The following is a 27,317-nucleotide window of genomic DNA, read 5'->3' as shown; positions in this document are numbered from 1 at the left end:
TATATTTCATGGCCCACCGGTATAGTCAATTCTCTAGAAACATTCTGAATTTCTTCATTCTGCTTCCTTGTTTGGGAAAACAACTTCCTGAATGAAGTGGTTACTCAGTTTTGTCCATATCTAAATCTAAGTAGCGACTGTGGCGAAGAACACCATAAAGTCAGACAGTTTGCTTCAGTCCCAAGTGGGTCATCCTCAGTTGGCTTCGTAGAAGTTTTCTTTCCTGCTCTCTGCACTCACGCCTTTCTTAAACTTACTATGGAGAGGCCTTTTCCTTCGCTTTCAGCTGCTGATCTTAAAGAGGCAATACAAGGTTTCTGAGGAGAAACTCTGGGCTTGCTCCCATGTCTAGTCACTCCTGCTGCTCACTGTCTCCTGTAACGGCGACTGTTCCAAGGCCCCATCCTTTTACCTCCTTACAGGCTGCCTTCCAACAGCATTACTTTCTCTGTTGCCATGGCTTCCCCCTTTCTAAGGTGCATTTTCACACGAACGTGTGTCTCTGCCCCCAAACTACCACCTCTGTACTTACTTCTGTAATAGAACTCCTCTGGGTTGTCTTCCCCACTCCCTCCAATCCCTAGCCCTTCTCTAACTTTCTTTCATTCACTTCAACCTAGTTTCTGAAACCACCTCCCTACTAGGACCTCTTCAAAAATTCCAGTTAGCCAATCATTCCCCGGCTTCTAAATTGACCACTCTTTCTGAAATGCTTCTCAAGGTTTCCAATACTTGAAAGTTTTTGTTTTTGTTTTTTCTGCTTCATCTTACTGTCAAAAGTCAGGTGTCTCTAGATTGGGGCTTTTTTCTAACCTATAGCTACATACTTTACTGGGCCTCATAAGGCTTATAACCCCCAACTTTTCCCCCACGTGCCAGTGTCTGGGAGCTGAGTATAGTGACCAGCAAGGCAGCTTTATTTGGTGAATAAATGAATGATTCAGTAGATTCCCATCACTTGACATAGTTCTTGGTTCGCGGTATGCAGGCAGTTGGGCACTGTTATTCTTCACTTCCAAGTGAGGAAACGGAGGGCCAGAGAGATTGAGTTTACCTCTAATCCTTTCTTCTCCATATGCCGCTGTCTCTCTTTCACTCCTAACTCCTGTTTCGTTTGCACTGCTCTCAAGCCCAATTAGAATAAAGGAAGAACCTTAACGTACTTCCTGTCTTCCAAATTGTTATCCCGTTTCCATCTTGAAACCTGTGGTACTTAATCTCAATCGTATACTTGATGAGACTCTAGGATCATCTAGAAGACTGGACTTTTGAGCACCTGTGAGGGATTATGTAGATTAGTCTCTGGACATGCTTGTGGGGAGAACTGCTTAATTAGATTGAGTTGGGAAGACAGGGTCACTGTGGTAGCACCATACCCTGGGATAGGATCCTGGACCACCCAGAAAGCAAAAAAGTGAGCTGAGTGCATTCCTTCATCCCTCTCTGCACTCTGATTGTCATGATGGACTACTGGACTGAGCCAGAAAAACCCCTTCCCCCATCACAACAGGAAAAGAAACAGACAAATCCCAGTTTCCACGTTACATCTCCCTGTATTTGTCCTTCTTGTTTCTTAACTTTCAAGTTTTACATTAAAATCTTTTGTTTCATTTTTATTTGCAAGTAAGCTCTCTCCCATCTAAGCTGCCCTTAAGTTCACTTATATAGTTGTGTGTTGCGTTAGCTTGAAGTTGCTGATCTGTAGGGCAAACACCCTCCTCTATGGCACTTCACCTCTGCTTTGTGCAGGTGAAGGCCCAGTCTGTATTTGTTGACTTCATCTTTCGCCTGGGCGCACTATGTGTAATTCAGATGGGGAGAAAGGAGCTGGTGTTCCTGTCGGGAGTTAGAAGTCATCCATGAGGTCTCTCAGACTCTTGCATGCTGTGCACCACACTGGTGATGAAAGGGAACTAGAATTCTAAATCCAGCCTTCTGCTAGATCACCACCACCTTCCAGGTTATCTACCTGGTCCTGTACTTCCTCGGGACGAGGTGGGGAGTGGGGCGGGGTTCTCTGCCCCTCCTTTGTCCTCTGGACCTTCCATGCTCCTCTGTTCTCCTTTCAGAGGCCGGGAGGAACTTTCAAATGCCCTGGGGAAGTCCAACAGGTAAATTAGAAATCCTATCCGAACACCATGGTCCCATTTCCAGGACCTCCCAATCTTGTGTCCTTTAGGTGCTTATGGGCTCAGGCAGCCTCGTCACGTGGTCTTGGGGACCTCCACCTGAGTTCTCCTGGGCTGTCTGGGTCAGCCCAGCTAGAAAGCCGCTCTGACTTTTCGCGTGGCCATTAGGGCCACTGTCCCAAGGTCGCAGCAGAAGCAGATGTGACAACAAAGGAGCCAAGGGCGCCTCGGGGACCCTGGGATGTGCAGAGCGAAGATGGAGAGGTGGGGTGGAGAAGGGGAAGGGTAGAGGACTGCAGGGAGCGGGGATCTCACACGGGGAGGGGGCGGGCCCCGAAACGGACGACCCTCAGGGCCGAGGCGGGGTGCGGTCGCCGAGTGGGGAGACCCATCCTTCATTCGCCGGAGGGAGCGCGGACCCTGGGGAGAAGGGGCGGCCCGCGGGTACGGGGGCCCCGGGGAGGGGAGGAGCGGGGGCCGGGTGGGGTGGGATGGGGGAGGCTCCGCGGGCTGGGGACCCCCGGCTGACGCGGCGGAGGAGGGGAGGGGGCGGGACCGCGGCGGGGCGGGGCGGCGGAGCCGCGGCTGACGCGGAGGGCCGGGCCGGGGGCGCAGGGAAGGGGCGGCGGCGGCGAGCTCGCCAGGCGGCCGGGAACCCGGGCGGGGCTGGGCCGAGGCGTGGGCCGGCCGGCGGGGCTCGGGCCGGACGCGGCGCGCCGGGCTCAGGCGGCAAGGCGGCGGGCCCCGGCGGAGGCCGGCGGAGCCGCGCGGCTGCGGCCGGCTGACGTGAGCGGCGTGCGGGCCTGGGCCGGCGGCGCGCTGGCGGCCATGGCGGTGGCGCTGGCGGGCCGCGGGGCGCGCGGCGGCAGGGGCCGGCCCCCGGGCGGGCGGGCGGAGGGGGCGGGGCCGGGGCGCCGGGCGGCCCGCGCGACGGCGGCGGCGGCGGCGGCGGCAGCGGCGGCGGCCGGGACCAGGCGACGGCGGCGGCGGCGACGGCGGCGCGGGGCGCTGGGGCTCATGGCAGCGGCCGGGCCCGGGGCGGCGCTGTCCCCGCGGCGGTGCGACAGCGACCCGGCCTCCCCCGGAGCGCAGTCCCCGAAGGTGAGCCGACCGCGCTGCCCAACGGCGGCGGTGGGCCGGGCCGGGCCCGGGGCGGGGAGCGGGGAGACCGCGGGGACCGGCGGCGGGTCGGGGAGCAACAAGTGCGGCGGACGGTGGGCGCGGACCCGGGGTCGACCTGCACGGCGGTGTGGGAAGTTGCCCGGGGTAGTGGGGACCGGAAAAAACAAGAGGAGTGGCTGAGACGCAGCGCCGGGGAGCCCGGGAAACTCGGAAAAGTTGCGGCCTTGGGGATCTGAGTCAGGAAGACGCCGAGCGGGACCCGCGCGGGGGCCCGGAGTTGGCCGAACAAGGCGGGTTCAAACCCGCGGACCCCCGCCACGTGCCCCGTCCCCTCCCCGCGGACCCCCGGCCGCTCGTCGGGGCTCGTCTCCCCGGACCGGACCCCGAGGGCTGGCGGGCGCAGGGTGGCCTGAGGACCTTGCCGTGAGAGGGCCGGTGACGGAAGCAGACCGCGGGATGCCTACCTTTTCCTTCTAAACTTCTCAGTGTCAACTTCCGTTTTGTTTCTTTTCAAGTGAATCATTGTTTTTAACTAAAGGACGTTGTTGACATAAACAAAAACCCTTAACATGTTCACACATAAAATAGGTACTTAAAATGAACTGTCCAGTGTACGTGAACTATAAAAAAGATAAATTTTAAGAAAAAATATTATTTTTCTACTTCTACTTGACTTAGTTCTAAAGGGAATATTCAGTCTGATTGACTTAATTTTTTATGAGTGAAGAGGAGAATTATTTCAATGTTTTTCTATCTGGAAAACAATTTTAGTGAGTTCCCAGGTGCTAGAGACAAAATGTGAAGACGCACCACTAATAACGTTACCCTGTCAGACAGTTATGTGCTGGTCATGGCGCTTAGTGCTCTCCAAGAACTGCTTACTTAATCCTTGCATCAGCCACCTAACTTTTAGGACAAGGAGAAGCTTGAAGAAAGCATTACCACACAGCTGGTGGAGGGCAGTTCCCAGTATGGTGACCTATGCTGCCTCTTGATTCTTTTTCGAAGGTTTTTATTTTAATATATAGTGAGAGTGGTAGTGTTAGGAGCTATATTAACCTTGATTAAAAATATGACTTTTTATTATTAAAAAATTAAAAAAAAATAAGCCTCTAGTAGTATGTAAATTGTTTTGAAACAGTTCAGTTACTCATTTCCTTTATGGAATGGCTGAACAACATATATCCCGGATGAGCTTATCACAATGTGCTTAATTTCTGCAATGTAAGAAAGAGAATGTAGTTAGACTTGGTAACCTGTGTTCGGTCCTGTGTCTCCAAAGTAGCTAATTAGAATACACTCTTGTGAGTCAGGTGTAAGTTGGAGGGTGCTATAAAATTTGTTGATGCTTATTTTTTCCCCAGCTCAAATAGGAAGACTTGCTTTAATTTTCGAGTGGTATACACCCACCCAGTTGGTAAGAAAGTGAAAATAGAATATATTGTTAAAATTGTAGTTAAAATTTTTATTTTGTTTGTCTTTAGTTTTATTCCACTTCTTGCATATAACAAATTCTTTGTCCTTTTAATTATTATAGGAAATTAAGTTTTCTAAAGACACTAGTTAGAAATATGCTTTCTCTTGTTGAGTCCTAGGCAAACTGGAAAGATAATCATTCTTTGTTTTTTAATTCATTCTTTTATTTTCTGTGTTTTCTAATTGTTTAAATGTACAGGATGATAATGAAGATAACTCAAATGATGGGACCCACCCCTCTAAACGAAGGCGAATGGGCTCAGGAGACAGCTCTAGAAGTTGTGAGACTTCCAGTCAAGATCTCAGGTACTGCTGCTCTAAGGTTCAGGAGTAGCATTTGTGGATTGTTTTGCCTTCTTCTTCCCTGCCCACCCCAGGCAGCAGAAACAGTTATTAAAAATTATATTTATGGGCTGGAGAGATGGTTCAACAGTTAAGAGGATCTGATGTCTCACTCTGGCCTCCGTAGATGTGTGTGCACACACGTACACACAAAGCAAAAAACCCAAATCTTAAGCAAAAACAAAGGTCATATAATGCAACCCCAGAGTAGGTCTTGTTCCTGAGAACGGTTAAAGAATTGCGGTGAATCAGGCACAAAACTCGGCACTGTCACGCTGTTTAGTGTGCAGTTCAGTGGCATTAATCACATCCCAGCGTTGTGCGGCCGCTACTGTCGTCCCGTTCCAAAACTCAGTAGTAGATCAGATGGCTAACCCTCCAGTGCCGCTGTTCTCCTGGACCCTGGCTGCCGCCACTGCAGTTCCACTTTCCGCCCCGAGTGTGAGTCACACCGCACTTGCCCGGTGGCATCTGGCTTATCCATTAGCAGAATGTCTTTAAGGTTCATCTGTGTTGGGGTTCATGCCAAAATTTCCTTAAGTCTGAACAATAGGATATTCCATTGTATGTATCACTACATTTTGTTTATTCACCTATAGGCTGGGGTAATTAATGTGAACACTGGCATTCAGAATCCCTGTTTTTAATACCTTGGTATATAACTAGAAGTAGAAAGTTGTATCATATGGTAATTTTATGTTTAGCTCTTTGAGGACCTTCCATACATCCCATAGCAGTTGTACCATTCTGTGTTCCCACCAACAACACACAGACTTCTCATTCTTGACAACCCTGCAGCATTATTTTTGGTTCTTCTTGTTTGATGATAGCCATACTGAAAGAGATGAAGTCATCCCACCCTGTGAGTTTGTTTTGTATACCGTGGCTAGTGATATTTGTTGTATATCTTCTTGGGTGCTTTTTGCCTATGTGATTTGTATTTTTGGAGAAACATCTGTTTTACTTCTTTGTCCATTTCTTCTTTTTTTTTTTTCTTGTTGTGTTTTTGAGACAGGGTCTTACTATATAGCTTTGACTGTCCTGGAACTCACTCTGTAGATGAGGCTGGCTTCAAACTCAGAATGCTGGGATTAAAGGCATGCGCCATGAAACACTGTTCCCAAACCTGTGCTAGGAAGTAATCTAAACACAAAAAGTATGGGAAGGAACCTCATCTCCTGTCATATTACATGCAAAAAGTAGCTCAGAAGGAATCCAAATCCTAAATATAAAAACTGCCTAGAAAACCCTGAGTTAGCAACAGATTATTAGATATAACACCAAAAACAAAAGTTATAAAACAGACAACTTAGACAACATCAAAATTTTATAAAGGGGGAAAAATGGGACACTGTCAACTGTAGGGTAAAAAGAGCCATAGAATGCTAGAAAATACTTACAAATCATATATCTGATAAAGGAATTAATTTGCATAAAGGAATTAATTTGCAGAATATGTAGAGAAGTCCCATAACTCAACAGCAAAAAGGAAATGGAAAGTTTTTTTTTTTTTTTTAAATGAATAAATGTAATAGAGTACTGTTACACTCTTGCCTCCACTATAGAGTTAGATGGTCCAGATTGAGGCAGTCATAATACTCTGAGATTCAGGATTATAGTTGTGTGCAGTATACCTGAACTTCCAAAACAGGTCTGTTCTTTGCTTCTGGGTTTGTAGAGCATAAGAAATAAATTATAGCTTACTGTCTAGTTCACTGAGAAAGAGGTCCTGGGGTTCTGTTTGTGACTTACTGAGAGATAGACAAGGATCAGAAGTTGTTTAAGTTGTATCTGGTATGCATGAAGTAATTGTAGTGAATATTAAAAAGACTCGAGAGTTGTTGCTGCCTTGCTTTGGTCTCTTAGGCCTAGAAGTTAGGAGTCTTGTTTTTTATTTTATATGTCTTTATGTATGTATGCACATGTGGGTGTGGTACCTGCAGAGACCAGATCATACTAGATCTCCTGGAGTTGGAGTCATAGGTGGTTGTGAGCTGCTTGATGTGATACTGGGAACTGAACTTCTAGTCTCTTCCAAGAGCCACAAGTGCTCTCAACTCCTGAGCCTTCTGTCTCGCCTTAGGTTCTTGGCATGTATAGAAATTGCCACTTGCAGTGAATTTTTTTATGTGAGGTTTTGGATAATTATTTTTATTCTTTTGTAATTTGTCTTGATAAATATAGCAGTAATAAAAATTATTTTATTCAGTACTTCAAATTATTTTAAAATAATTTGAAATATAAATGATTAAAATGTAGTAAATGCCACATGTAAGGCATAATATGTGTTTATGTCTCAGCTTTAGTTACTACCCAGCAGAAAACTTAATAGAGTACAAATGGCCACCTGATGAAACAGGAGAGTACTATATGCTTCAGGAACAAGTCAGTGAATATCTGGGTGTGACTTCCTTCAAGCGGAAATATCCAGGTACTTAAGGCTTAGTGTGTATAATGGATGACATCTGACTCCTAACAATTCCAGGTCTTGGTTATGAATGATTTCTATTTTATATACTTACAAAGCAAGTACATTTGCTGAATGTAATTTACATTATCACTCAGCACCTCAGACTCTATAGTTAGTATGTTTTTAGGTGTCACCAAGTTATTTAAGGGCAGAGTAAGTACTGAAATTACAGGTGTGTGTCACCATACCTAACTACTTGAGGCTAATTTTGAAAAAAAAAATCACTTTATAGCCAAGGTTTTTTATTTTACTGTTGTTCTGAATTCAAGCATAGAGTTAGCTCTAAGCCATGCCTGGATTGTAGAGAACCATTCATGATGAACTGCCCTAATGTAGTTGCATGCTTTACTTTGGATTATTCTAGTTTTAGTTTTCTAATGTCTCTTTCTCTAATTTGTAAGATTTTTTTTGTGTGTGTGTAGTTACCTCAGTATTAATGATACTTAGAATATGCATTAAGAGATGTTTTTAAAAATTTTAAAAGTTTCCAAATGTATAGTTTTAGTTTTTAATACTCCTTTTGTTCTGCTTTTGGAGATTTAGAGCGACGAGATTTATCTCACAAGGAGAAACTCTACCTGAGAGAATTAAACGTCATTACAGAAACACAGTGCACACTAGGTAATCAGCACCTGGTGTGTCTTTTATGCTGAACATTGTAGGTGATACTGGATAAGTGTCACATGTCCTAAAGTGTTTACAAAGTTAATAAATAGATTACTTAAATGCTAAGTTGACTTCATTTTAAAATGTAAAGGACATGAATAAAATGTATATTTGTATCTAAGTATAGACTTTTATCTCTATTGGAGTGCTGGGGATTGAACCCATAGATCCTTATCTTTTGAAAGGCAAATCTTGTTAAATTGTTAGTTCATCATAGCATATACTTTATATATCTTTTTTGTTTGGTGAGTGTGTTAATGCTAAAGGTACTTTTCAGTGTGAAATTCATCACAGCAGTGGGCAAAATCTACATGGTGTGTGTAGACTGGTGAATGTGAAATGTGAATTGATTATAGTATTTCTGATATAGAGATTTGGAGAGTAGGAAATATATATTGAGAAATAATTTTTTATACGTCCTGTATTATTAGTGGCTTATATCATTATTTTATATATTATAATTATATCATTATTTCACAATTATTTCTAAGTATATTCTTATACTTTATGTAAAATCTAAAACTCATTTGGTTGAAAAATTGATTTCTTTGTCCTTACTAGATAACCTTTAGTTTTGATTGCTTGACTTTATTATGAAGAGTAACTTTTACTATTTTAAAATGTAGTTGTGGTTTTTTTTTTTTTTTTTAATGTAGAATAGTTTGAAAAAGAAAAAGAAACTAGTTTTGAAAAAGTACCTGTGTTCACTTGGCCTTAAAAGATTTTCTTTACTTTTTGGGGGTGTTCTAAAATAGGTTTAACAGCATTGCGCAGCGATGAAGTGATTGATTTAATGATAAAAGAATATCCAGCTAAACACGCTGAATATTCTGTTATTCTACAAGAAAAGGAACGTCAGAGAATTACAGATCATTATAAAGAGTATTCTGTAAGTGATTTGAAGTAACTGACATCTGTTTTAGGGGGTGGGGAAACTATTTTTATAAAATTATTTATGATTTCTAACTGTAATATTTTTATTTCAGCAAATGCAACAACAGAATACTCAGAAAGTTGAAGCCAGCAAAGTACCTGAGTACATTAAGAAAGCTGCCAAGAAGGCGGCCGAGTTTAACAGCAACTTAAACCGGGAACGCATGGAAGAAAGAAGAGCGTACTTTGACTTACAGACACATGTAGGGGGACTTAGTTCAGTAGTATCTGGGTCTTCTTTGTTTTTATTGCAGAATGGTCATCATGCCCTTCATATTATTATTATTATCATTATTATTTATTATTATTATGGTGCTAGCTGTATTTCTTTTCCCACAGAAGTTAAGATGCCATTTTTAATGGTGTATTGAATAATGCCATTTCCCTGCCCCCTTCCCCTCTCTTTTTCCTGACCTCTCTCTTCTTTATGATGGAGAGTTTACTGAGCAAGACTGAGTAGCTATGTATCATAATTCCTTTCCCAAGAGTGGTAAGAGCAGCATGCTGTGCTTGTCTCTGGTTTTGATGGGAGCCTCATGAGGTTAGACCAGTGTCCCCACATTTCATAGAAGGAGCAGCTGAGTTCCAGAGAGGTTTCCAACTTTGTGAAAGACGGTGGTGAGCCAGAGACATCCCTCCTTTCCTCAGAGTCTGTGCGCCTGGTGAATGACAGGCACAGAACTCAAGCGTGCAGCCAGAAACTCTACCCATCCCTTCTATTGTTGCTACAGCATCACTTAAACTGCTAGCTTTTTTATGGAGTGGGGACATAGATGGAGTGTACACATGGGAATTCTTTTCTTGAAGCCTAGACTCCAGGTTGGGGTCAGTTTTCACATTTCTTGATGTTAACACAGGTTATCCAAGTGCCTCAAGGAAAGTACAAAGTGTTGCCAACAGACCGAACAAAGGTCAGTTCTTACCCAGTGGCTCTCATCCCCGGACAGTTCCAGGAGTATTATAAGAGGTATTCAGTGTTTTTAGTTATCTTTGGTTTCAGAGCCTCCTAAACACTTACATTTATCAGTGACACCAAAACACGTATAGGGTTTGTGTCTGCATTTTTCTTCTTGGGTTCTGTGTAAAGAACGCCATTCTGTCTGAATGTGCAGGCCTCCTGATGAAGTCGGAGTGCTCATGACTCACAGACAAGTCCCTGAGATCCTGTAGCTCTTTGGTACTCACACTGTGGCACACAGCCCAGTAGTTTGGTACTGTTGGGAAGCTTTTCTGAAATCAGAGTCTGGTAGGTTCAGCTTCAGATTCCTCTCCAGTGCCTTCTTAAGTGGTGCTCACAAAATGCAGTGCAGAGTGGAGCGTGTGACTAAAAGAAGGGACAGAGTAAGTACCAGGGCAAGCATGGACACACCCTCCTGTGATTGTGCTTATTTCCTGTTTCCATCCTAAATATAACCAAAACCTTTCAGACCAGGTCTAATGGGTTCCTCTTGTTTCAAAACCTTAGCTTTTCTTCCAGCAGATGACCTCATTCTAGAAACCTGTTCTCAGAATAGATGTTCTTCAGAAAACATGATTTACCACAGTGCATAGAACTGCACTTGCTGTTTGATAGTCTAATTGTGCAAAATTTTAACTTAAATTTTTTAAATCTGGAAGTTGCTAAAAATCTGGTGGTGTTTTGCCAGTCCCTTTGTTCTGTTGTGATGTCTTGAGGCCAGGAGGGCTGTGTGCCACCAGACTAGGAGACGTGGAAATGTTGGAATGCATGCTTCACAAAACGTTTTAAAGTAACTGCTATTAAAAGCTTTCCTAATTGTTCAATGTACTTCATGAAATTGCCTAGTTGTCTTTTCAATCTCTTGAGGTAGACTCTCTGCTGAGCCTATTTTTGAGTGTAAGGATGCAGCTCAGAAGTTGCCACAACTCAGGATGTGTAGCTGAACATGAACATGAGATGGCCTGGGTCCAGGGGTTCATATGTTGCCCTGGACTGCTTGGGTTTCACTCTTATCTGTTGACACATTATTCATTATTTTTTTCTTGCTTTGAGGGTAAAGGGGAAGACATTACATTTAGGTAGGATCAACTGCATGATCAGTTGGGAAAAAATGTTCAGATTTCTAAAATTTATTACTTATTCCCACCTGATGATCAAAATGAAAAAAATCTCCCTCCCTATTTTTGTGAAGTATTTGTGAGAAGCTTAAGGCTAATTTCACAGCTTAAAAGGTAGCTTTTACCTATTTAATATTCGAGGAAGAATGAAAGCAGCCTTTCTGAATTTAGGTACTCACCAGACGAGCTTCGGTACTTGCCGTTAAACACAGCCCTGTATGAGCCGCCCCTGGACCCAGAGCTCCCGGCACTAGATAGTGATGGTGACTCAGATGATGGCGAAGATGGTCGAGGGGATGAGAAGCGGAAAAATAAAGGCACTTCGGTAGGACTTTACCTTAACAGGAGGCATCCTTGATGACTTGATGATTGCTTTCCTAGAATGTTAAGTTGAACTTTATTACCATACTGTTTGAACAGGACAATTGCATATATTTCTAGAAAATTTTCACCATGAATATTTATTGTGTGCTGATGTAAGCAGGTTGTTCATTGCTTTTTTAGGCATGTTTTATATTGAAATCTTCTATTTAGAGCAAGATAGGCAATTGTATAGAACAATAATTCTTTTATCCAACTTGCTGCTTATGCCGATGACAGTACTGAACAAAGTAGACTCATCTTTTGCTGTAGAGAAATGTGTTTTCTTGGGCCAGGGCAGCACATTACCTTGTGCTCCTTTTGCTTAACCTGAGGCTTCCTATAGGAAAACATTAGCTTACTAACATGCTGGACTGTGTATTTAGTTTCTCTGGGTTCCTTTTTTTATACAAAAAAATTAAGCTGCTAAAAAGTAGAAGTTTGCCTTTGGGGCATGAAGGACAGTGGTGGTTTAGGGTTGTGACTTTCTTCAGAAGTACACATTAAGCTCCAACCATCTTATACCTTACATTGTAACCAACTCAAATATGTGCTGTCATTGAGTAGCATTATATTTCCTTGTCTGCAGCAGCTTCTAACACATATTTATGTGTTACATGGAACAAGGTCTTAAACAAGTGATGATGCCTCCTGTCAGTTACTGAAAAGGAGCTATGGAAGTTAGGAATGATGAACTCAATTTTATTACACTGTTTTGAGGAATATAAATTAATCTAATATTTGAGGAAAGCATTTTGACAGCATACCCAGCATTTTTTCACGATTTTGACATGGAAAATTAGATAACAATTCATTCTAAGAACTTAATTAGATGTTAGCAAAATTTAAATAGAAAAAAAGGTTGATTTTAGTGAATTTTAGAAATAAATCTTTATCCACAGTGGTGATACATTTACACAAAAGAAATGCAGTTCAAAGAATATGAGAAAATGCTTATAGTACTTTACCAACATGATTGTGATTGTGTACACACATTGATCATGTGTACATTGATGCATATACAATGTGATCACATGTGCACACACATGCAGTATTATACTGCCAGAATGAAACCACATTATAAGGCTATAGGGTATGTATGAGAGAGCCTAGGCCTCTGTAGAATATAAATACACTGAGAAAACAGAAAGAGACAGATGTGTTCATGTGCTCAGTCACTGCAGGGTGTTTAATTTTTTTCCTTCAGTGTTCATAATTTATGTGAATATAAAGTTGTTATAAAACTTTAAATTATATAAGCCGGGCGGTGGTGGCGCACGCCTTTAATCCCAGCACTCGGGAGGCAGAGCCAGGCGGATCTCTGTGAGTTCGAGGCCAGCCTGGTCTCCAAAGTGAGTTCCAGGAAAGGCGCAAAGCTACACAGAGAAACCCTGTCTCGAAAAAAAACCAAAAAAAAAAAAAAAAAAAAAAACTTTAAATTATAAAATGAATTCAATGGTCAGATACTGAGGTCTTGTCCTTTGAACAAATAAAATATGTCATACTATTGTAGATAGGGATACGGTCTTGCATCTTTTAGTTTGAACATGGTTATATATTTAAAGGACTTTCATAATGACGTCTATCACTCAGGAAAAATAAGTATTTTTATAAATATAAAAGAATATGCATCCCTGTGGCATGAAAAGTTTTGAAGGTGTGTAATATAATAGTTGAAGTTGGTAATTCCATTTTTGTTGACTTAAATCAGAAAACATAGTTGACTAGGATACTTGTTAATAGAAATAGTTATTAGAAGGGCAAATAACTTTTAACATGGGCTCTTTTTTTTTTTACTCTATTAGAAATAAATTTCTTAGAATCTTTATATTTTTCATTGGATAAAACTTTTTAAAATTTCAAAAATGTTTTGTGTCATTTAAAAAATTGAGACTTGCCAGGTGGTGGTGGTGCACGCCTTTAATCCCAGCACACAGGAGTAGAGACAGGCAGATCTTTGAGCTCGAGGCAAGCCTGGTCTACAGAATAAGGATAGCCAATGCTACAGAGAGAAACCCTATCTTAAAAAAGCAAACAAGGGGCTGGAGAGATGGCTCAGCGGTTAAGAGCACTGACTGCTCTTCTAGAGGTCCTGAGTTCAATTCCCAGCAACCACATGGTGGCTCACTACCATCTGTAATGAGATCTGGCGCCCTCTTCTGTACACATAATAAATAAATAAATCTTTAAAAAAAAAAAAAAAAAAAAAAAAAAAGCAAACAAGCTGGGCGATGGTGGCGCACGCCTTTAATCCCAGCACTCGGGAGGCAGAGCCGGGCGGATCTCTGTGAGTTCGAGGCCAGCCTGGGCTACCAAGTGAGTCCCAGGAAAGGCGCAAAGCTACACAGGGAAACCCTGTCTCGAAAAACAAAAAAAAAAAAAAAAAGCAAACAAAATAAAACAACGCCCCCCCCCCCCCCTCCGCCAGACTCTACTTGGTCTTAATTCCAAGGAACCTTTGTTTTTACTTCTTTTGCTACAGGACAGCTCCTCAGGCAATGTGTCTGAAGGAGACAGCCCCCCTGACAGCCAGGAGGACACCTTCCAGGGAAGACAGAAATCAAAAGACAAAGTGGCCACTCCAAGAAAAGATGGCTCCAAACGTTCTGTACTGTCCAAGTCAGTTCCTGGGTACAAGGTAGAAGAAAAAAGCCCCTGACTCAGCCTCTTCCCTGAGCAGCCTCTCCCTGAGACCGTTAACTCTGAGCTGAGGAGCTGGGCTTGCTGGGCTTGCTCCGGCCCTGTGCTGTGCACCTGCCCACTGCTTTCCTTCCCTGGTGGCTTTCTTGTCACTTCTGGTCATGGTGTAGTTTCTGTTTCCTGTATATAAACAAATTATGGGTCTTCATACCCTTTCAAGTAATAGCCATGCAAATATGAGTTTTTAAAATACTGTTTCAAGGCAGAACTTGATTTTTTTTTTTTTTTTTTTTTTGAGTACAGGGCATAATTGTCTAGCATTTTGAATATCTAAACAGTTGGTGAAGCTAAACTTAGTGAGCTGTGAAGTAGGAATGGACTTACACCCTCATGAGGTGGGGTTTGTGTAGTGCCTTTCATTGAGAAGATCTGGGCTTATTCTAAGGATTGTTGGATCCAGTTGCCAAATTCTGCCAAGTTTGGGATAGAAAACAGTGAAGCCTGTTACTTATATCATGTTGTGACAAGGACTAAAGCCTAGTTTATGGATCTGATTATTCTCAGAGTAAGGTCATAGATGATCAGAAACTCTTTTCTGTCTACCTCTCTCCCTTAGAAGGCTGGATGAGGGTGAGCAGCTGTTGTGGTGCAAAAGAATGTAGGAGTGTTGTAGAAGGGATGGAGTCAGTGTCCCGCTTTAGGACATGGATGGCGATGGCACAGCATACAGTCCTTCTGGTGTTGGTTGTATTAGACTATACATATGTAGCATAACAATGACATGTAGCACAGAAAACAAGCAGAAGTGAGCTGTGAGTCATTTTCCCTCAGCCTCACCGGAACACTTTCTGACAGTACATTAGTAAGTTATAATGTTCCATAAGTTATTAGAAATGCCTATGTATGGTCCACTTAAAACACATGCTTTTGTGCATGGCCAGCAGATTGTTGGTTTATTTAGCAAGGAATCCTTCCAAGGACAGCCTCAGTAAGCTGCTGCTGTGTGATTTTGTACTTGTTTTTTTGTTTTTTTTTTTTCTCTTTTTCTTTAACATGTATAGCTTATCTATGCTTTGTAAACTAAAGATTTGAGTTACTGCTTAATAATTGAAACCAAACAAACTCCAAAGATTACATTTCAGAAACAGCCTACAGGAGCCAGTATGTGTCACTGTCTTAGAGGGGCCAGTGGTAGTGGCAGCTGTCCAGGGCTGAGGAAGCTTTTAAACAAGGAGCCTGTTCATCCTGCATTATAAATAGAGAATATTGAAATAGACATATAATACAGGCTAGAAATGGAGAGCTATCCATATCATCACTGATCCAGTGAATGAATCATATAGATTAATCTTAGTTAATAGCACTCAAGGGAGCCGCATATGCAAAATAAACATTTTATAATCTGTAAACATTTTTAGTAACTAAAAATGTTTCAGGTATTTCAAAGATAGGAACAGTCAATATATAGATATTATATATTAATGTGAACATGATTATTGAAAATTAACCTCTCTATGAAAAGTATTAATGAGCCAAGATGTGCCTAAATATTAGGGTACTTCAAGCTGACACTCAGACACACACACACACACACATTTTAAAATAAGGGAGTTAAGAAACATGATAATGTTGCCGGGCGGTGGTGGCGCACGCCTTTAATCCCAGCACTCGGGAGGCAGAGGCAGGCGGATCTCTGTGAGTTCGAGGCCAGCCTGGGCTACCAAGTGAGTTCCAGGAAAGGCGCAAAGCTACACAGAGAAACCCTGTCTCGAAAAACCAAAAAAAAAAAAAAAAAAAAAAAAAAAAAGAAACATGATAATGTATGTGATTTAATAAGATGGACTAGCACTTGCCCTTAACTTGTAGGACAGTATTGCTTAGGTTACATTAACCTGAAATTAAAGTCTAATTGTTAAGCTTCAGGCCTACACATATATAATTAAAATCTATACTATGGTTAATGCTATCATGAAAGTTTCAACTTATTTTGCTATTTTTCAACAAGAGAAGTAAGAATACATGAGCCTTTTATTTGAGATACTGAGGGCTGTTGGCTGAAGAAAACTAAAAGATTGTTGCAATTGTTTGAAAGAGATCAGGGTCTCAAAGAGGCGCAGGGCCTTCCCCCATGATCTTCAAGGGACTTTTGCACCTTCTCTCTCTCAGTGCTGGTGTTTAGTTGAGGCCCTGGAGGCAGGCTCTGTGGCCTGTTAAGACAGGGTGCTGACAGGACATCCTGTAGCAAATGCCGCAGTGCCATCTCTCTCCCTTGTCTACTGCTGACTCTGCTCTCCTCCTTCCTCACCCTTCCCTTCCCCATTCTTTGTCTTCCCCCATATTTTTTTTTTCAACAAGATGAATGAAGATTATTGGGTAAGAAAACATTTTAAATGGTTTAACAAAACATTATGTATAATTTTAAAGGTAAACCCTGAATTTTTTTAGTGTCTCCTTTTATTATAGGCATTATGTGTATTTTAGTGATTGTAGAACTTGAATTGCTCTAGAATGTGAATAACTAGATTTGTGTTTTATTCCTTTTGAGTTGCTTTGTAAAGAGTCTCCTATGAGAAATTCTCTTTTCAAAATTTAGTATTGTGTAGTTTCTTCCCCGACTTTAGTAAAAAATATTAGAGTACTTATGCCAGTGTCTAACTAAACTCTTAAGTATTAAATAAGTTTATCTTTTACCTTTAGTACAGGTTATCCAAAGTTCTGCTGCATATTATGGCAGTTAAGATTCAATCTTAGACGTGAACTTCTATTTTTTACTGAGGTCCAGGACACAGTGAAAACATGTGCTTAGGATGCAGCAAGCATAGCAGAGTAACTAACTGCTGTTAGATGCTGGAAGAGCAGGGTATAAAACACACAGAAGAGATGGAGAGTAGTCAATGGGGACATTTTATATGTTTGTTTAACTCCATGGTATTTATTATTTTGTAGAGACATTTGTGATTGTCTAGATATTGTTTTTATCATATTTATGTATAAGGTTGACTTTTTAAAAAATAAATAAGCCAAAAATTGTTTTTGAATGCCTCTGTCATCTTTTGCAAAGAAATTTAAAAAAAGTAAAAAGTTATTTAGGTCTGATAAGGTATACAAGTGGCAGTGAAACATTTAAAGTGATACTGCTTTATAAAAGTATGAGTTTAGACCTCTGTGGTACAGTAAATTAGAAAAGAGATATAATGTATTTGACTGTTAGACTATTACCCTGTTATCATTTGTCCCCTCTTTTTTTTTTAACCATTTATTGTTGCACACCTATATATAGTACATGTGAGCACTGTTTGTAAAGGTCAAGGTTATGATGCTCAGATATCCTTTCCTTGCCCTGGCATTTTAGGTGTAAGAAACCCCTTATAAACTTTATTCTAAACCATGTTTAAAGCCCTAATACTATGTATGTTTTTAATCTGAAAGATAATACTTAATATGCTTTGTATACTTCCTCCTTGACTACAATTTTTCCTTGTCTGAAAACACTTTATGTTTTACATGTCACAGTGAATGCTTTTCTCCTTTATCATAGTTCTAACTTTTTAGACATGGAACAAGAATATGCATACAACTCAAATTTCTAGTCATTTATGCATGACTGTATGAACGAGACATCTTTCAATTAAAATATTGTTTTTTCTTTAACTTAGATTTTATAGGCTCAGCTTTATTTCTCTGGAAAAATAAGTTTTTGAAATAAAGTGAATATAAAGTTGCTTAACACTTAGGTTTAGCTTTTATGTGTGGTCATTTGGTACATGGAGTTTCTTTCCCAATTATTAGTGGCATTTGACATCCTATTTCATTTTTCCTTCCTGGTCTTAATATAGATGATGCTGTGTGTGTAGGGAGTACAGAGTGCTACATTCAAGCAACACAAGTTTATGCCGTTTATGGAATGCAGTCTAGGCTTTCATCAGTAGGGGGTTTTATGTTCTGATCCATCTTATATCCATTTATGTCTTACAAAAAAGTTCTCATTATCAAATTACCAAAAATAAAGGTAGTAACAGAATCCCTTTTGAACCCATAGTGAGTTCTTCTGGCATGAATTTATAGCCCTCTTCTACCCTTCCAGCCAAAGGTCATTCCAAATGCTCTATGTGGAATTTGTCTGAAGGGTAAGGAGTCCAACAAGAAAGGAAAGGCTGAATCACTTATACACTGCTCCCAGTGTGATAACAGTGGTAAGTAAAGATGTCTCCTTAAGATTTTAACCTCACCCTGCGTGTTGCCTCAAAAGCTAGGGTTTATAGTTGTCAGCTAGGTGTCCACCAAAGAATCAACAAAAGGATAGTGGCTTGTTAGATGTAGTTAAAACCCATGTATCCTCTACCTTGTATTTTGATGTGTCTATGGTGATATTAATCATGGCAGCCATTTTTGGGAACTAATATTTTATATGCCTTAAGTTAAAAGTTCTATTGTGAAATGCTATTAATGTTGGTTTTGATTTAGGCCACCCTTCTTGCTTGGATATGACCATGGAGCTTGTTTCTATGATTAAGACCTACCCATGGCAGTGTATGGAATGTAAGACATGCATTGTATGTGGACAGCCCCACCATGAAGAAGAAATGATGTTCTGTGATGTGTGTGACAGAGGGTATCATACTTTTTGTGTGGGCCTTGGTGCTATTCCATCAGGTAAAGATGAAAAAAAAAAAAAAAAGCCCATTATCTTATGTGATGAAGATCTCCCAGCGTTTTTTTTTTTTTTTTTTTTGGTTTTTTGTTTTTTTTAAGGTTGCATAAGTGGCATGAACATATTCCAAGTATGATCAAGCTGTTATTGTCCATGTCACAGCTACCTGATTTTCACCCATAGTGCAACCAAAGGAGAAGTGAGATAGCAGAATGCCTAGGTTAGGTTTGGAAGCGTTGTCTGAGGGATAAAATAAGCTGGTGTTTTCTACTAAAACTGCTCAAGTAACACCACCAGTTTGTTTCAATGCTTTGATTTTATTTTTAAAGGTCTATTTAGAAACTTAACAAAGTGACTGCTATGCTTTTATATATACTAAGACATCTTTCTATAAAGTGAGGCAGCAAGACAATTCCAGATAACTTTAGGATGGACACAAAATCAAATAGTAAATCACAGTAATTCTATTGAAACATTATACAGGTAATTGTGCAATTTTAAGGACTTAGTTGCATAGTTAACACTGTATAGTACTCTATAAAACTAAGTTTCCCGGAATTCCTTTAGAAGTAAGCAACTTGAATAATCACTTAAGGTTCTGTAGTAATTCAGCTCAGGTATGTGGTAGAGTTAAGTGCCATGGACAGTGCTGTTAGAAGAGTGGAGAAAGGCCATCATAGAAAGCCAGATTCATTAACAAGTTCTACATTAGGAATTGTGTTGTTGAGGTTTTAAAAGCATGATGGTATTTGAATTTTAGGAAGGATCTAAAGGTACAAATGATTGTTTTGTGCCCTTTCCCCATCTTGTCCCTGCACTCAATTCCACACTGCATTGTTTACACTGATTAAAGGTTGTTTACATTTTCTTCCTTGGCTTAAGGAGCTTAGTACTCCCCTCCCCACTGAAAAATCCCCGAGTTATCACTATGGACAGCTCAGGAATGAGTTTAGGTGGTTTGTCCTGTAAAATCAAGTTCCACTCCATATTAACTAACAATTTTTCTCCTAGGTCGCTGGATTTGTGACTGTTGTCAGCGAGCTCCCCCAACACCCAGGAAAGTGGGCAGAAGGGGAAAAAACAGCAAAGAGGGATAAAATAGGTTTCTGACCCTCATGTTTGGGAATATTTGGTGCCAATTTATTTACACTTTCATTTTTATGCCAATAAAGAACTTTTTTTGAAATTAACTATAACCTTAATCATCTTCATGTTGATTTATTTCATTATTAGCAACTCCTACCCTTGAAAGAAAGTCAGAGAAATGGCTCATTTCCCCAGATTTTAATCTCTTAGTGCTGTCTTTCCAGAGATCAGCAGAAAGAGGTAGCAACTTAATTTGAAATACTCTTGAGTCTAAAAAGTTATTAGTATCTGTCATGACTGCCTTGACCTGCTTAGGTAGTATTATAGTTACTTAATAACCACAGCACTCCAGTCAGCCCAAGCAGAGGAAAGGACAGATCGCCCAAGATCTGGTACAACTGGATATGGGTCATCAACTGGCACAGCAACAGTTTGTAAATACATGCCTGCCAGGAAAGCTTGCTTGAGTATCGGGTACCATGTCCCATTTCTGACCTGGTTTAGTACCTCTGTAAAACCTGAAGTGCTGTACTTCATTTAGAATGTCTAGAATAAATTCTAAAGTCATCAGCCTTTTAATTTCATCTGCACTAGCACGAAGACAATCTGATTTATACAGCCTGTTACTGCAATAATCTTTTTACTCACCTGACTAACCAAAATGTATTTAAACATTTTATTGAGCAGACTCCTTTTTATAGGAATTTTAACCTCTAAAATATTGTGCTTGCTGCTTTTCCTGTTGGGGAGTAAATTGAGGTAACAAAACTGTATGGCTTTATTTTTCCATCCTAGTCTAGAAAAAGGAACCAGAATTTCACCAGGTCAAGTAGCAAGGTCCACAGCAAACTAATTGCTCCGTGCAGATAAGGGTTCAGAAGAGAATTTCGAGCACCAATTTCAAAATGCTAATCAATATCGTCCAGAGGACCGACTCCTCTTCTTGAGCTGACTCCTCTGGAGCATAAGCTTGGTTCTGACTGGCTCCTGTAGGGTCAGCAGAATAGGCAGCCTCTCCAAATGGGTACTGATCCACAGTTCTGTCAGAGTATACCCTCATCTCAAAGTCGCTTTCATGGTGTGATGGGTGTCCATAAATTCCTATCCCCACCGGGCGCTGGAAGTGCGCCGGTATAGAGACCACATCCTGGCCGCAAGTGACCGATTGCAGCTCATACTCGTCGAAGCTTGGGTGCAGAGTGCTGTCGGACACGTACAGGTCCGCATCCCCCCTGAGGCTCTGCATCCTGAGAATAATTTTACCCTCGTGGTTCAACCGCAAGTAGCTGTAATTCCCAGCTCCTATCTGGCCCTGGACCACGTGCAGAAGCAGCCACTCCTCCGGGACGTCGTCGTCGTCCATGCATTTTACCTGGGTCACCACCTGGGACAACAGGATCATCAACAGGGCGCACCTCCAGGGAGTAGCCATCGCTGGGACACTCAACTCGGGAACTCCCTCATCTGCAGTCGCTGTGTCGGGAAGACAGGCTTGACCGAAGGTGCTGGCTCGTCCAGGCAGATCAAGATGTGTGCAACTGGTCCCGGGAACCCGGCGGGGAAGGGGATGGAGAGAAGGGGTAAAGAGTAGGGAACAGCAGAAAGGGGAGGAGGAGGCGGGGTGGGGAGAGGGAAGCGGTAAGGGGACGGTGGGACGGGCCCCTGGGGGCCCAGGTGTCTGGGGAATAACGAGGTTGCTGACCCCGGACTCACCGCCACGCCCCGCAAGCCACGCAGCACCCGCAGCATCCGGGCTCAACATGGAACTCGGCCCGGCAGGCGGAAGAGAAGCAGTGCCCGGAAGTGTGGTAGTCCAGAAGCGAGGGCTTTCGGGAACGGACTCCCGCCTCCGGGCCGGAAGTGAAGCAACGCCCGAGTCTCGCGAGAATAGAGCAGGGGCGCGTAGCGTTAAGGGTTCGCTTTCTCGTAACCATAGTGACGCGAAGGCGTCCGCGGCCAGTTCCGGAGAAGGCGGGCTGGACCGCAGGTGAGGGCGCCAGGGGCCGCGGCTTGGCGTGAGCGCCCGCGTCCGGGACGTCTTCGGGCGACAAGTTCCCGGGAGGAGACGGCCAGGGAGCCTCCTCCGGTACGACGGAGGACGCAGCGGGCGGCGGTCCGCGGTGCTGCCCCCAACCTTCTCTCCGCCGGGGCCGCGCCGGGGTCTGCGCACGCGCCAAGCCGTGGGCCGGGCTGCGTGGCCGCCAGAGGGCGCTCGCCGAGCCCAGACCCTGCAGCCTGAGCCCCTTCCGGAGGCGTTGGGCTGGGGGTCGTGAGTGCAGGCTGTGTCGGGAGAGAATGCTTTTGGATTTATCTTAAACCATGACAGAAGGAAAAGCTTAAACTTCCGCGTGAGAACTATTAGTAAGAAATGATGTTTTCTGAGTACGTTCCAGTTTATACAACACACCATAGACTTAATAGAGTGTCAGAAACAATCGCTTGTCTCCCCTCCCCCACTACTTAAGGCCGTATTGGATGTTTGGAAATTCCTCCTAGTTTATAAATGGATGGCCTCAGGGCTGGAAAAGCTCTTGGGACGATTTTACAAGGGCACCAAATCTTATCTAGGAGGCTCCACCCTCACCACCGGATCACCTCCTATCTCGTCCCTCTGAGCCTTCAGGCCATCACCTTGGAGGAGAGGGTTCAACACAGAAATTTTGTGGGGGACACATTCAAACAAGAGCATTATGTAATATTCCACGGTGGCACAAAAGTGGCTTGAAAATGGTAGTCTGTAAAGTAGGCCAACAAAAGCAGGGTACTAGGTATTTTTTAGATTTAAAAAACAAAACACCTTAAGATAGGACCTTTGGGTACATTTAATAATTTAGGAAAGAACTGAAGCCTTAGTAATATCCGGGTGTCGTTTTGCTGCGTACTTGTACCCCTGTTAACTGTAGCTAATGGTGTTATTCTCAAGATTTACGTCTGCAGAGTATCTGAGTTGGAAACCAACTCTTCTAGCTAATGTGGAGAATTTAATCTTTTGCTGTATGTAAAGCTTCAGGTGTATTTTATGATGCTGCCATGTTCTGTGGGAGCCCATCTGCTATTGAATTGCTTGATTATATTTTCCAAACTCAAGGATGAAGTGGCATGATTCTACCTCTGTAGCTACTGAGAAACATTTTTAATATTGTATAATCAAGAGGAAACAGGTTTTGTGGGGTTTTTTTTCCCTTAAGAATACACACAGAATGAACTAGTTTTAACAGTGATGCTCCTTGGATAATAGAGGACAGTCACATGTTTTTATTTCTGTATTATGTGCAGCTCCTAGTATATCTGAGATCACTGCTTTTGTTTAGTGACTTAGCTTTAAAACCAAATTGTCTTTATCTGTCACGTATCACTGCATCTCTTGAATTGCTCCCCTAGTCTTACATACACTGTAATCTCGCTAGAAAAATAAATGTAGTCTTTCTTAGCCTTGTTTGTCTGATGTGCGTGTGTGCAGGGTGTCTGTGGGATGTGCGTGTGTGCAGGGTGTCTGTGGGATGTGCATGTGTGCAGGGTGTCTCTGGGATGTGCGTGTGAGCAGGGTGTCTGTGGGATGTGCATGTGTGCAGGGTGTCTGTGGGATGTGCTTTTCCCTCCTGTACACACTTTCCATTTGACCACCGTTGGAGAATCATAGATGAGGCTTTCAAATGTCAAGCTTATAAAGTGAAATATGTTACTCATGCCTGCATGCTTGTCCCTGCTGCCCTGGCTAGAACCCAGCCATGTGGTTGTACCTGACTACAGGGGAGCTGAGTAATGATGGTTAGTTTTGTGTCTAGAGCAGTGGTTCTCAAACTTCCTAATGCTGTGACCCTTTAATACAATCCCTCGTGTTGTGGTGACCCCCAACCATACATTGCTACTTCATAGCTGTAATTTTGCTACTGTTATGAACCATAATGTAAATATCTGCTATGCAGGCTATCTGATATGCCACCCCCAAAGGAGCTGAAACCCACAGGTTGAGAACCACGGGTCTAGGACAGAGCAATAGTTTGGTAAAAAATAAGCAGTTTCTCCTTTGGTAACAAACATCTGTTTCTCTTTAGATTCCACAGTCGCTCCATCTCAGAGGGACTTGTTTGGTCAAGGCACCTAGCATGGTGGGACATATCTACCCTCCTCACACGGTTCTCTTTATGGGGCCTGAGTGAGGCTTCTCAGGTCCAGAGACCTCTGAGCTAAGAAGATGCACTGTTGGCTCCCCACTGGAGTATGGTGCTTGAGTGTGCTCAGGATACTGTGATGGTGACTGCAGAAACTGCTCATGCCAGTTCTCAGGTCCTGCTGGTTGGAGTTGGGAATGTTTCTCTGCTTTCACCCTGATTCTGCTCTTTGTATTTTAAGGCCCTACATTCTACCCTGCTTTTCCACTTTGGCCACATGTGACATGGCTACTGAGGATATGCCCCCCTAGAGTGCATGGCCCATCCCTTGTGGGAGATACACTGCATGAAGCAATTTTGTGTGTGTGTGTGTGTGTGTGTGTGTGTGTGTGTGTGTGTGTGTGTTTCAAGACAGGGTTAAGCTAGGCGGTGGTGGTGCACGCCTTTAATCCCAGCACTCAGGAGGCAGAGGCAGACGGATCTCTGAGTTCAAGGCCAGCCTGGTCTACAGAGTGAGTTCTAGGAAAGGCGCAAAGCTACACAGAGAAACCCTGTCTTGAAAAACAAAAAACAAAACAAAACAAAACAAAAAGAGACAGGGTTAAAATTCATGTAGCCCTGGCTGTCCTGGAACTCACTCTGTAGACCAGGCTTCCTCCAACTCAGAGATCCTCCCAAGTGTTGGGATTAAAGGTGTGTGCCACCACTGCCCAGCCAGCTATTGATTTTTTTTCTATTCTTGTTTAGATACTCTTCTTTGACCTCATGGTTCCCTGGAAAACAATGAGCTCTGGCCAGTGTGAGCCCCCCTTTGCTCCAGGTGCAGCCACCTCTCCATCCTTCTTGGTCTTCTCATTAAGTCTGCTTTCTTTTTATGTAGTTGCTCTCCTTGTGGCTCATACCCCGAGGTTACATGGACTAAAAGGAACCACCCTTGCATTGTTTTTGGCTAAAAGGTCAAGTCTTGGCCACTCTTTGTGCCTGGTTTTGGTACCTTGAGGTGCTTGAGCCCAGCCTGGAAGCTTCCATGTTTCTGCACATTTTCTGCTTCTGCTTGTTCTCACATTGCCTCATCAAGTTTATGTGTGGGCTGCCAACTCTGTGATAATTTCCTGTAGGGCCCGATGATCAGTACATGTGTGTTTACGCTTCCAGGCTATTAGAAAGTCTTGGCATGCGTTTTGTTAGTATGACATGAACGTTGGGCTTCTCTGGGTTTTGACGGGCTTTCTTTGCCTTCCACTTGGGTAGGTCACTGCGCAGTGTCCCACAGTGTCACTGGTTATGTGTTAGTATGGAAAGGTGTGGGAAGTAATCTCAGAATGTCAGTAGCTTAACACAACCAAGCCTGCTTTTCACACACAGACCAGGCCATGTTGCCTTCCTGATGAGGGCAGGCACCTGCTCTGGGTCCTCAACCTTCTTCTTCCATTAGGGAGAAAGTAGAGGGCCATCGCAGACCATGCCTGTGCACCAGTGGGATAATTGTTCGGAGTCGTGCTTGCTAGAGCTCTGTGGCACAGCCACTCCTGACTTCTAGAGAGCTGGAAATGTAGGTCTTGCTACATTCCCGTGGCTCCAGGGAGAAAGCTGAAAGTATTGGATGAAAAATGGCTAGGTGACTGCTGTGTCAACTGCCAGGCTATCAATTAGAAAAACCAATGTGTTCACAGATAAAACTAACTTTATGATGACAATCAGTTTTAGGGGCTGTCTGACCTCTGGTCACAGAGGACAGTCAGTCAGTCAGTCAGCTAATCCAGGGCGCTGAAACTAGAAATGTGTGTCTCAGTCTTCCTGTGGAATGGCTTAGTTTTCCAGGTTCCCCCCACCTCTGACTGCTGCACAGTGCTGCCCCAAGGAGGGGCAGGCGCTACAGTGCGGATGCCAGGCGCCAGCGGCAAAGAGAGGCTGCAGCAGCAGTCTGAGGGCTCAGAGCTCCGGAAGATGGCCATGTCTCTGCACAGTCAGGCTTTCCTCCCCTTGGTGTTCAAGGCAGTCTCCTGTGACTGTTTCTTACCAGAGAGCCTCTTCGAGTTCGTTTCTTGTGAACATCTCAGCGAACTAAGACTTGTTCATGCTTTCTCCATTTGGAAACAGGTCCAGGAATGTTAAGTGCTGAGTGCCAGGAGCCATTTTGCTTTCTGTTTTTACTTTTAAGATTTGTGTCAGTACAAGACTTCTACAAGACCAAGCCAGTCAAAATCCAGCATGAGACCCCACCCCTACTTGAAGAACTAATGACAGCTGATAGCTTCTAGGGGAGAGAGAGTCAATTTTCTTTGGTGGTGTGGCCACTGGTAGGTTGATCATGCTCTGCTGAATAGGACCAGACCCATGCATGTGGGTTATTTTAAAAAACAAAAAGAAGAGGACAGGAAGATGGGAGGGGGATGTACTGATGGAAAACTCCAGGAGACATTGAAGGAGGGGGAGAAAGGAATGGGTATGATCAAAATACATTATATAACTATGTAATTCTCAAGGAATAAATTAAAAAATACTATATTAAAAAAGATGTGGCATTGTCTGTGACATTTATTCTTGCTTGTCAACTTGACCACATCTGGACTTTACTAAAACCCAAGTGGCTGGGCATACCTGTGAGAAATTTTTTTTCTTAATCATCTGAAGTGGGAAGACGCACTTATAACCTGGCCCACACTTCTTGTGGCAGCCTATATAAAGGACATGGAAGGAAGAAGTTCTTTGCTCTTCTGCAGGCCCTCACTCTGATTGCGACTTCATTCCATCACGGGCATAGAGTACCTACTTCTTTGGGATTCCGGCATATAATGAAGACTATCTGAACACTACTGGATTTTTGGACTTCCACTGTTGGATTAGTTAGACTACAGCCTGTAAGCCACTTTAATAAATCCTCTTTCTATATAAATTTGTTCTCTGAGTTCTGTTCCCATAGAGAATCCTTCTCACACAGTGTCTTTGAATTGTCACCATATTCCTTCTCTACCAGTCCTATTTGCATCAAATTATATGTATATGGGTATGTGCTCAAGCTTTGTTGAGTATGAATTGGTATGTATGTGTGTGCCCATGATCATATGTGAAGGTTCGTGCATATGTGTGCATATTTGTTTGGTCTCTTACTGTAGAATTACCTATGCTTAACATCTTTCTCAGATACTTGCCTGTAGTTGATATATTGTGTACCCCAATAAACTTATCTGGGGGTCAGAGAACAGAACAGCCACTATATTAAACATAAGAGGTTAGGCAGTGGTAGCACACAG

At 42.8% G+C, this 27,317-nt stretch overlaps 3 protein-coding genes and 1 long non-coding RNA gene across 30 annotated transcripts in view; 2 read left to right on the top strand and 2 right to left on the bottom strand.

Annotated features, from left to right (window-relative positions):
- Positions 1-1,598: 1,598 nt before the first annotated feature.
- On the bottom strand, positions 1,599-2,109 carry LOC143268933 (uncharacterized). Its single transcript, XR_013045172.1, has 2 exons — positions 1,970-2,109; positions 1,599-1,836 (listed from the first exon to the last, which is right to left on the bottom strand). It is a non-coding gene; the product is annotated as an uncharacterized LOC143268933 (long non-coding RNA).
- Positions 2,110-3,073: 964 nt separating this feature from the next.
- On the top strand, positions 3,074-20,061 carry Phf10 (PHD finger protein 10). Of its 3 annotated transcripts, none has more exons than XM_076552973.1 (12): positions 3,074-3,230; positions 4,927-5,033; positions 7,370-7,500; positions 8,083-8,160; positions 8,961-9,094; positions 9,192-9,341; positions 9,996-10,105; positions 11,386-11,539; positions 14,057-14,212; positions 18,299-18,407; positions 18,679-18,867; positions 19,877-20,061. In XM_076552973.1, exons 1-12 carry the CDS (start codon positions 3,147-3,149, stop codon positions 19,960-19,962), a joined length of 1,488 nt encoding a protein of 495 aa, XP_076409088.1. In that variant the 5' UTR covers positions 3,074-3,146; the 3' UTR covers positions 19,963-20,061. The 3 variants fall into 3 exon arrangements, with proteins under 3 accessions (XP_076409088.1, XP_076409087.1, XP_076409089.1); XM_076552972.1 differs by having other exon boundaries at positions 3,075-3,230; positions 8,077-8,160; XM_076552974.1 differs by lacking the exon at positions 3,074-3,230 and adding an exon at positions 3,603-3,839 and having other exon boundaries at positions 8,077-8,160.
- Positions 19,163-21,713, bottom strand: C16H6orf120 (chromosome 16 C6orf120 homolog). The gene has a single exon (XM_015994885.3). It carries the CDS (start codon positions 21,711-21,713, stop codon positions 20,826-20,828), a length of 888 nt encoding a protein of 295 aa, XP_015850371.3. The 3' UTR covers positions 19,163-20,825.
- The window catches only part of Wdr27 (WD repeat domain 27), a 98,210-nt gene continuing 92,604 nt past the window's right edge, over positions 21,712-27,317 (top strand). For 12 of the 25 annotated variants that reach the window (XR_013045168.1, XM_076552954.1, XM_042261927.2 and 9 more), the window contains exon 1: positions 21,712-21,938. Coding sequence is in view for 12 of the 25 variants with exons in the window: in XM_076552954.1 (XP_076409069.1) it covers positions 21,712-21,938 (227 nt within the window). In the remaining 13 variants the exon portion in view is untranslated. Of the gene's footprint in view, positions 22,334-26,786; positions 26,925-27,317 lie in introns of those variants that run through there. The other 13 variants (XM_076552961.1, XM_076552963.1, XM_076552957.1 and 10 more) reach the window with 10 other exon arrangements.

This window comes from Peromyscus maniculatus, chromosome 16 (assembly GCF_049852395.1).
Source record: "Peromyscus maniculatus bairdii isolate BWxNUB_F1_BW_parent chromosome 16, HU_Pman_BW_mat_3.1, whole genome shotgun sequence".
NCBI classification, from domain to species: Eukaryota; Metazoa; Chordata; class Mammalia; order Rodentia; family Cricetidae; genus Peromyscus; species Peromyscus maniculatus.
Note: the sequence above shows the minus strand (reverse complement) of the source record. Positions and strands in the feature narration are given on the sequence as shown.

Coding starts and splice junctions, on each gene's coding strand:
- Phf10 (XM_076552972.1), top strand. CDS start 3,147: ATGGCAGCGGCCGGGCCCGGGGCGGCGCTGTCCCCGCGGCGGTGCGAC. Junction 3,231..4,926: donor CCGGAGCGCAGTCCCCGAAG/GTGAGCCGACCG, acceptor TTAAATGTACAG/GATGATAATGAAGATAACTC. Junction 8,161..8,960: donor AGAAACACAGTGCACACTAG/GTAATCAGCACC, acceptor GTTCTAAAATAG/GTTTAACAGCATTGCGCAGC.
- C16H6orf120 (XM_015994885.3), bottom strand. CDS start 21,713: ATGTTGAGCCCGGATGCTGCGGGTGCTGCGTGGCTTGCGGGGCGTGGC.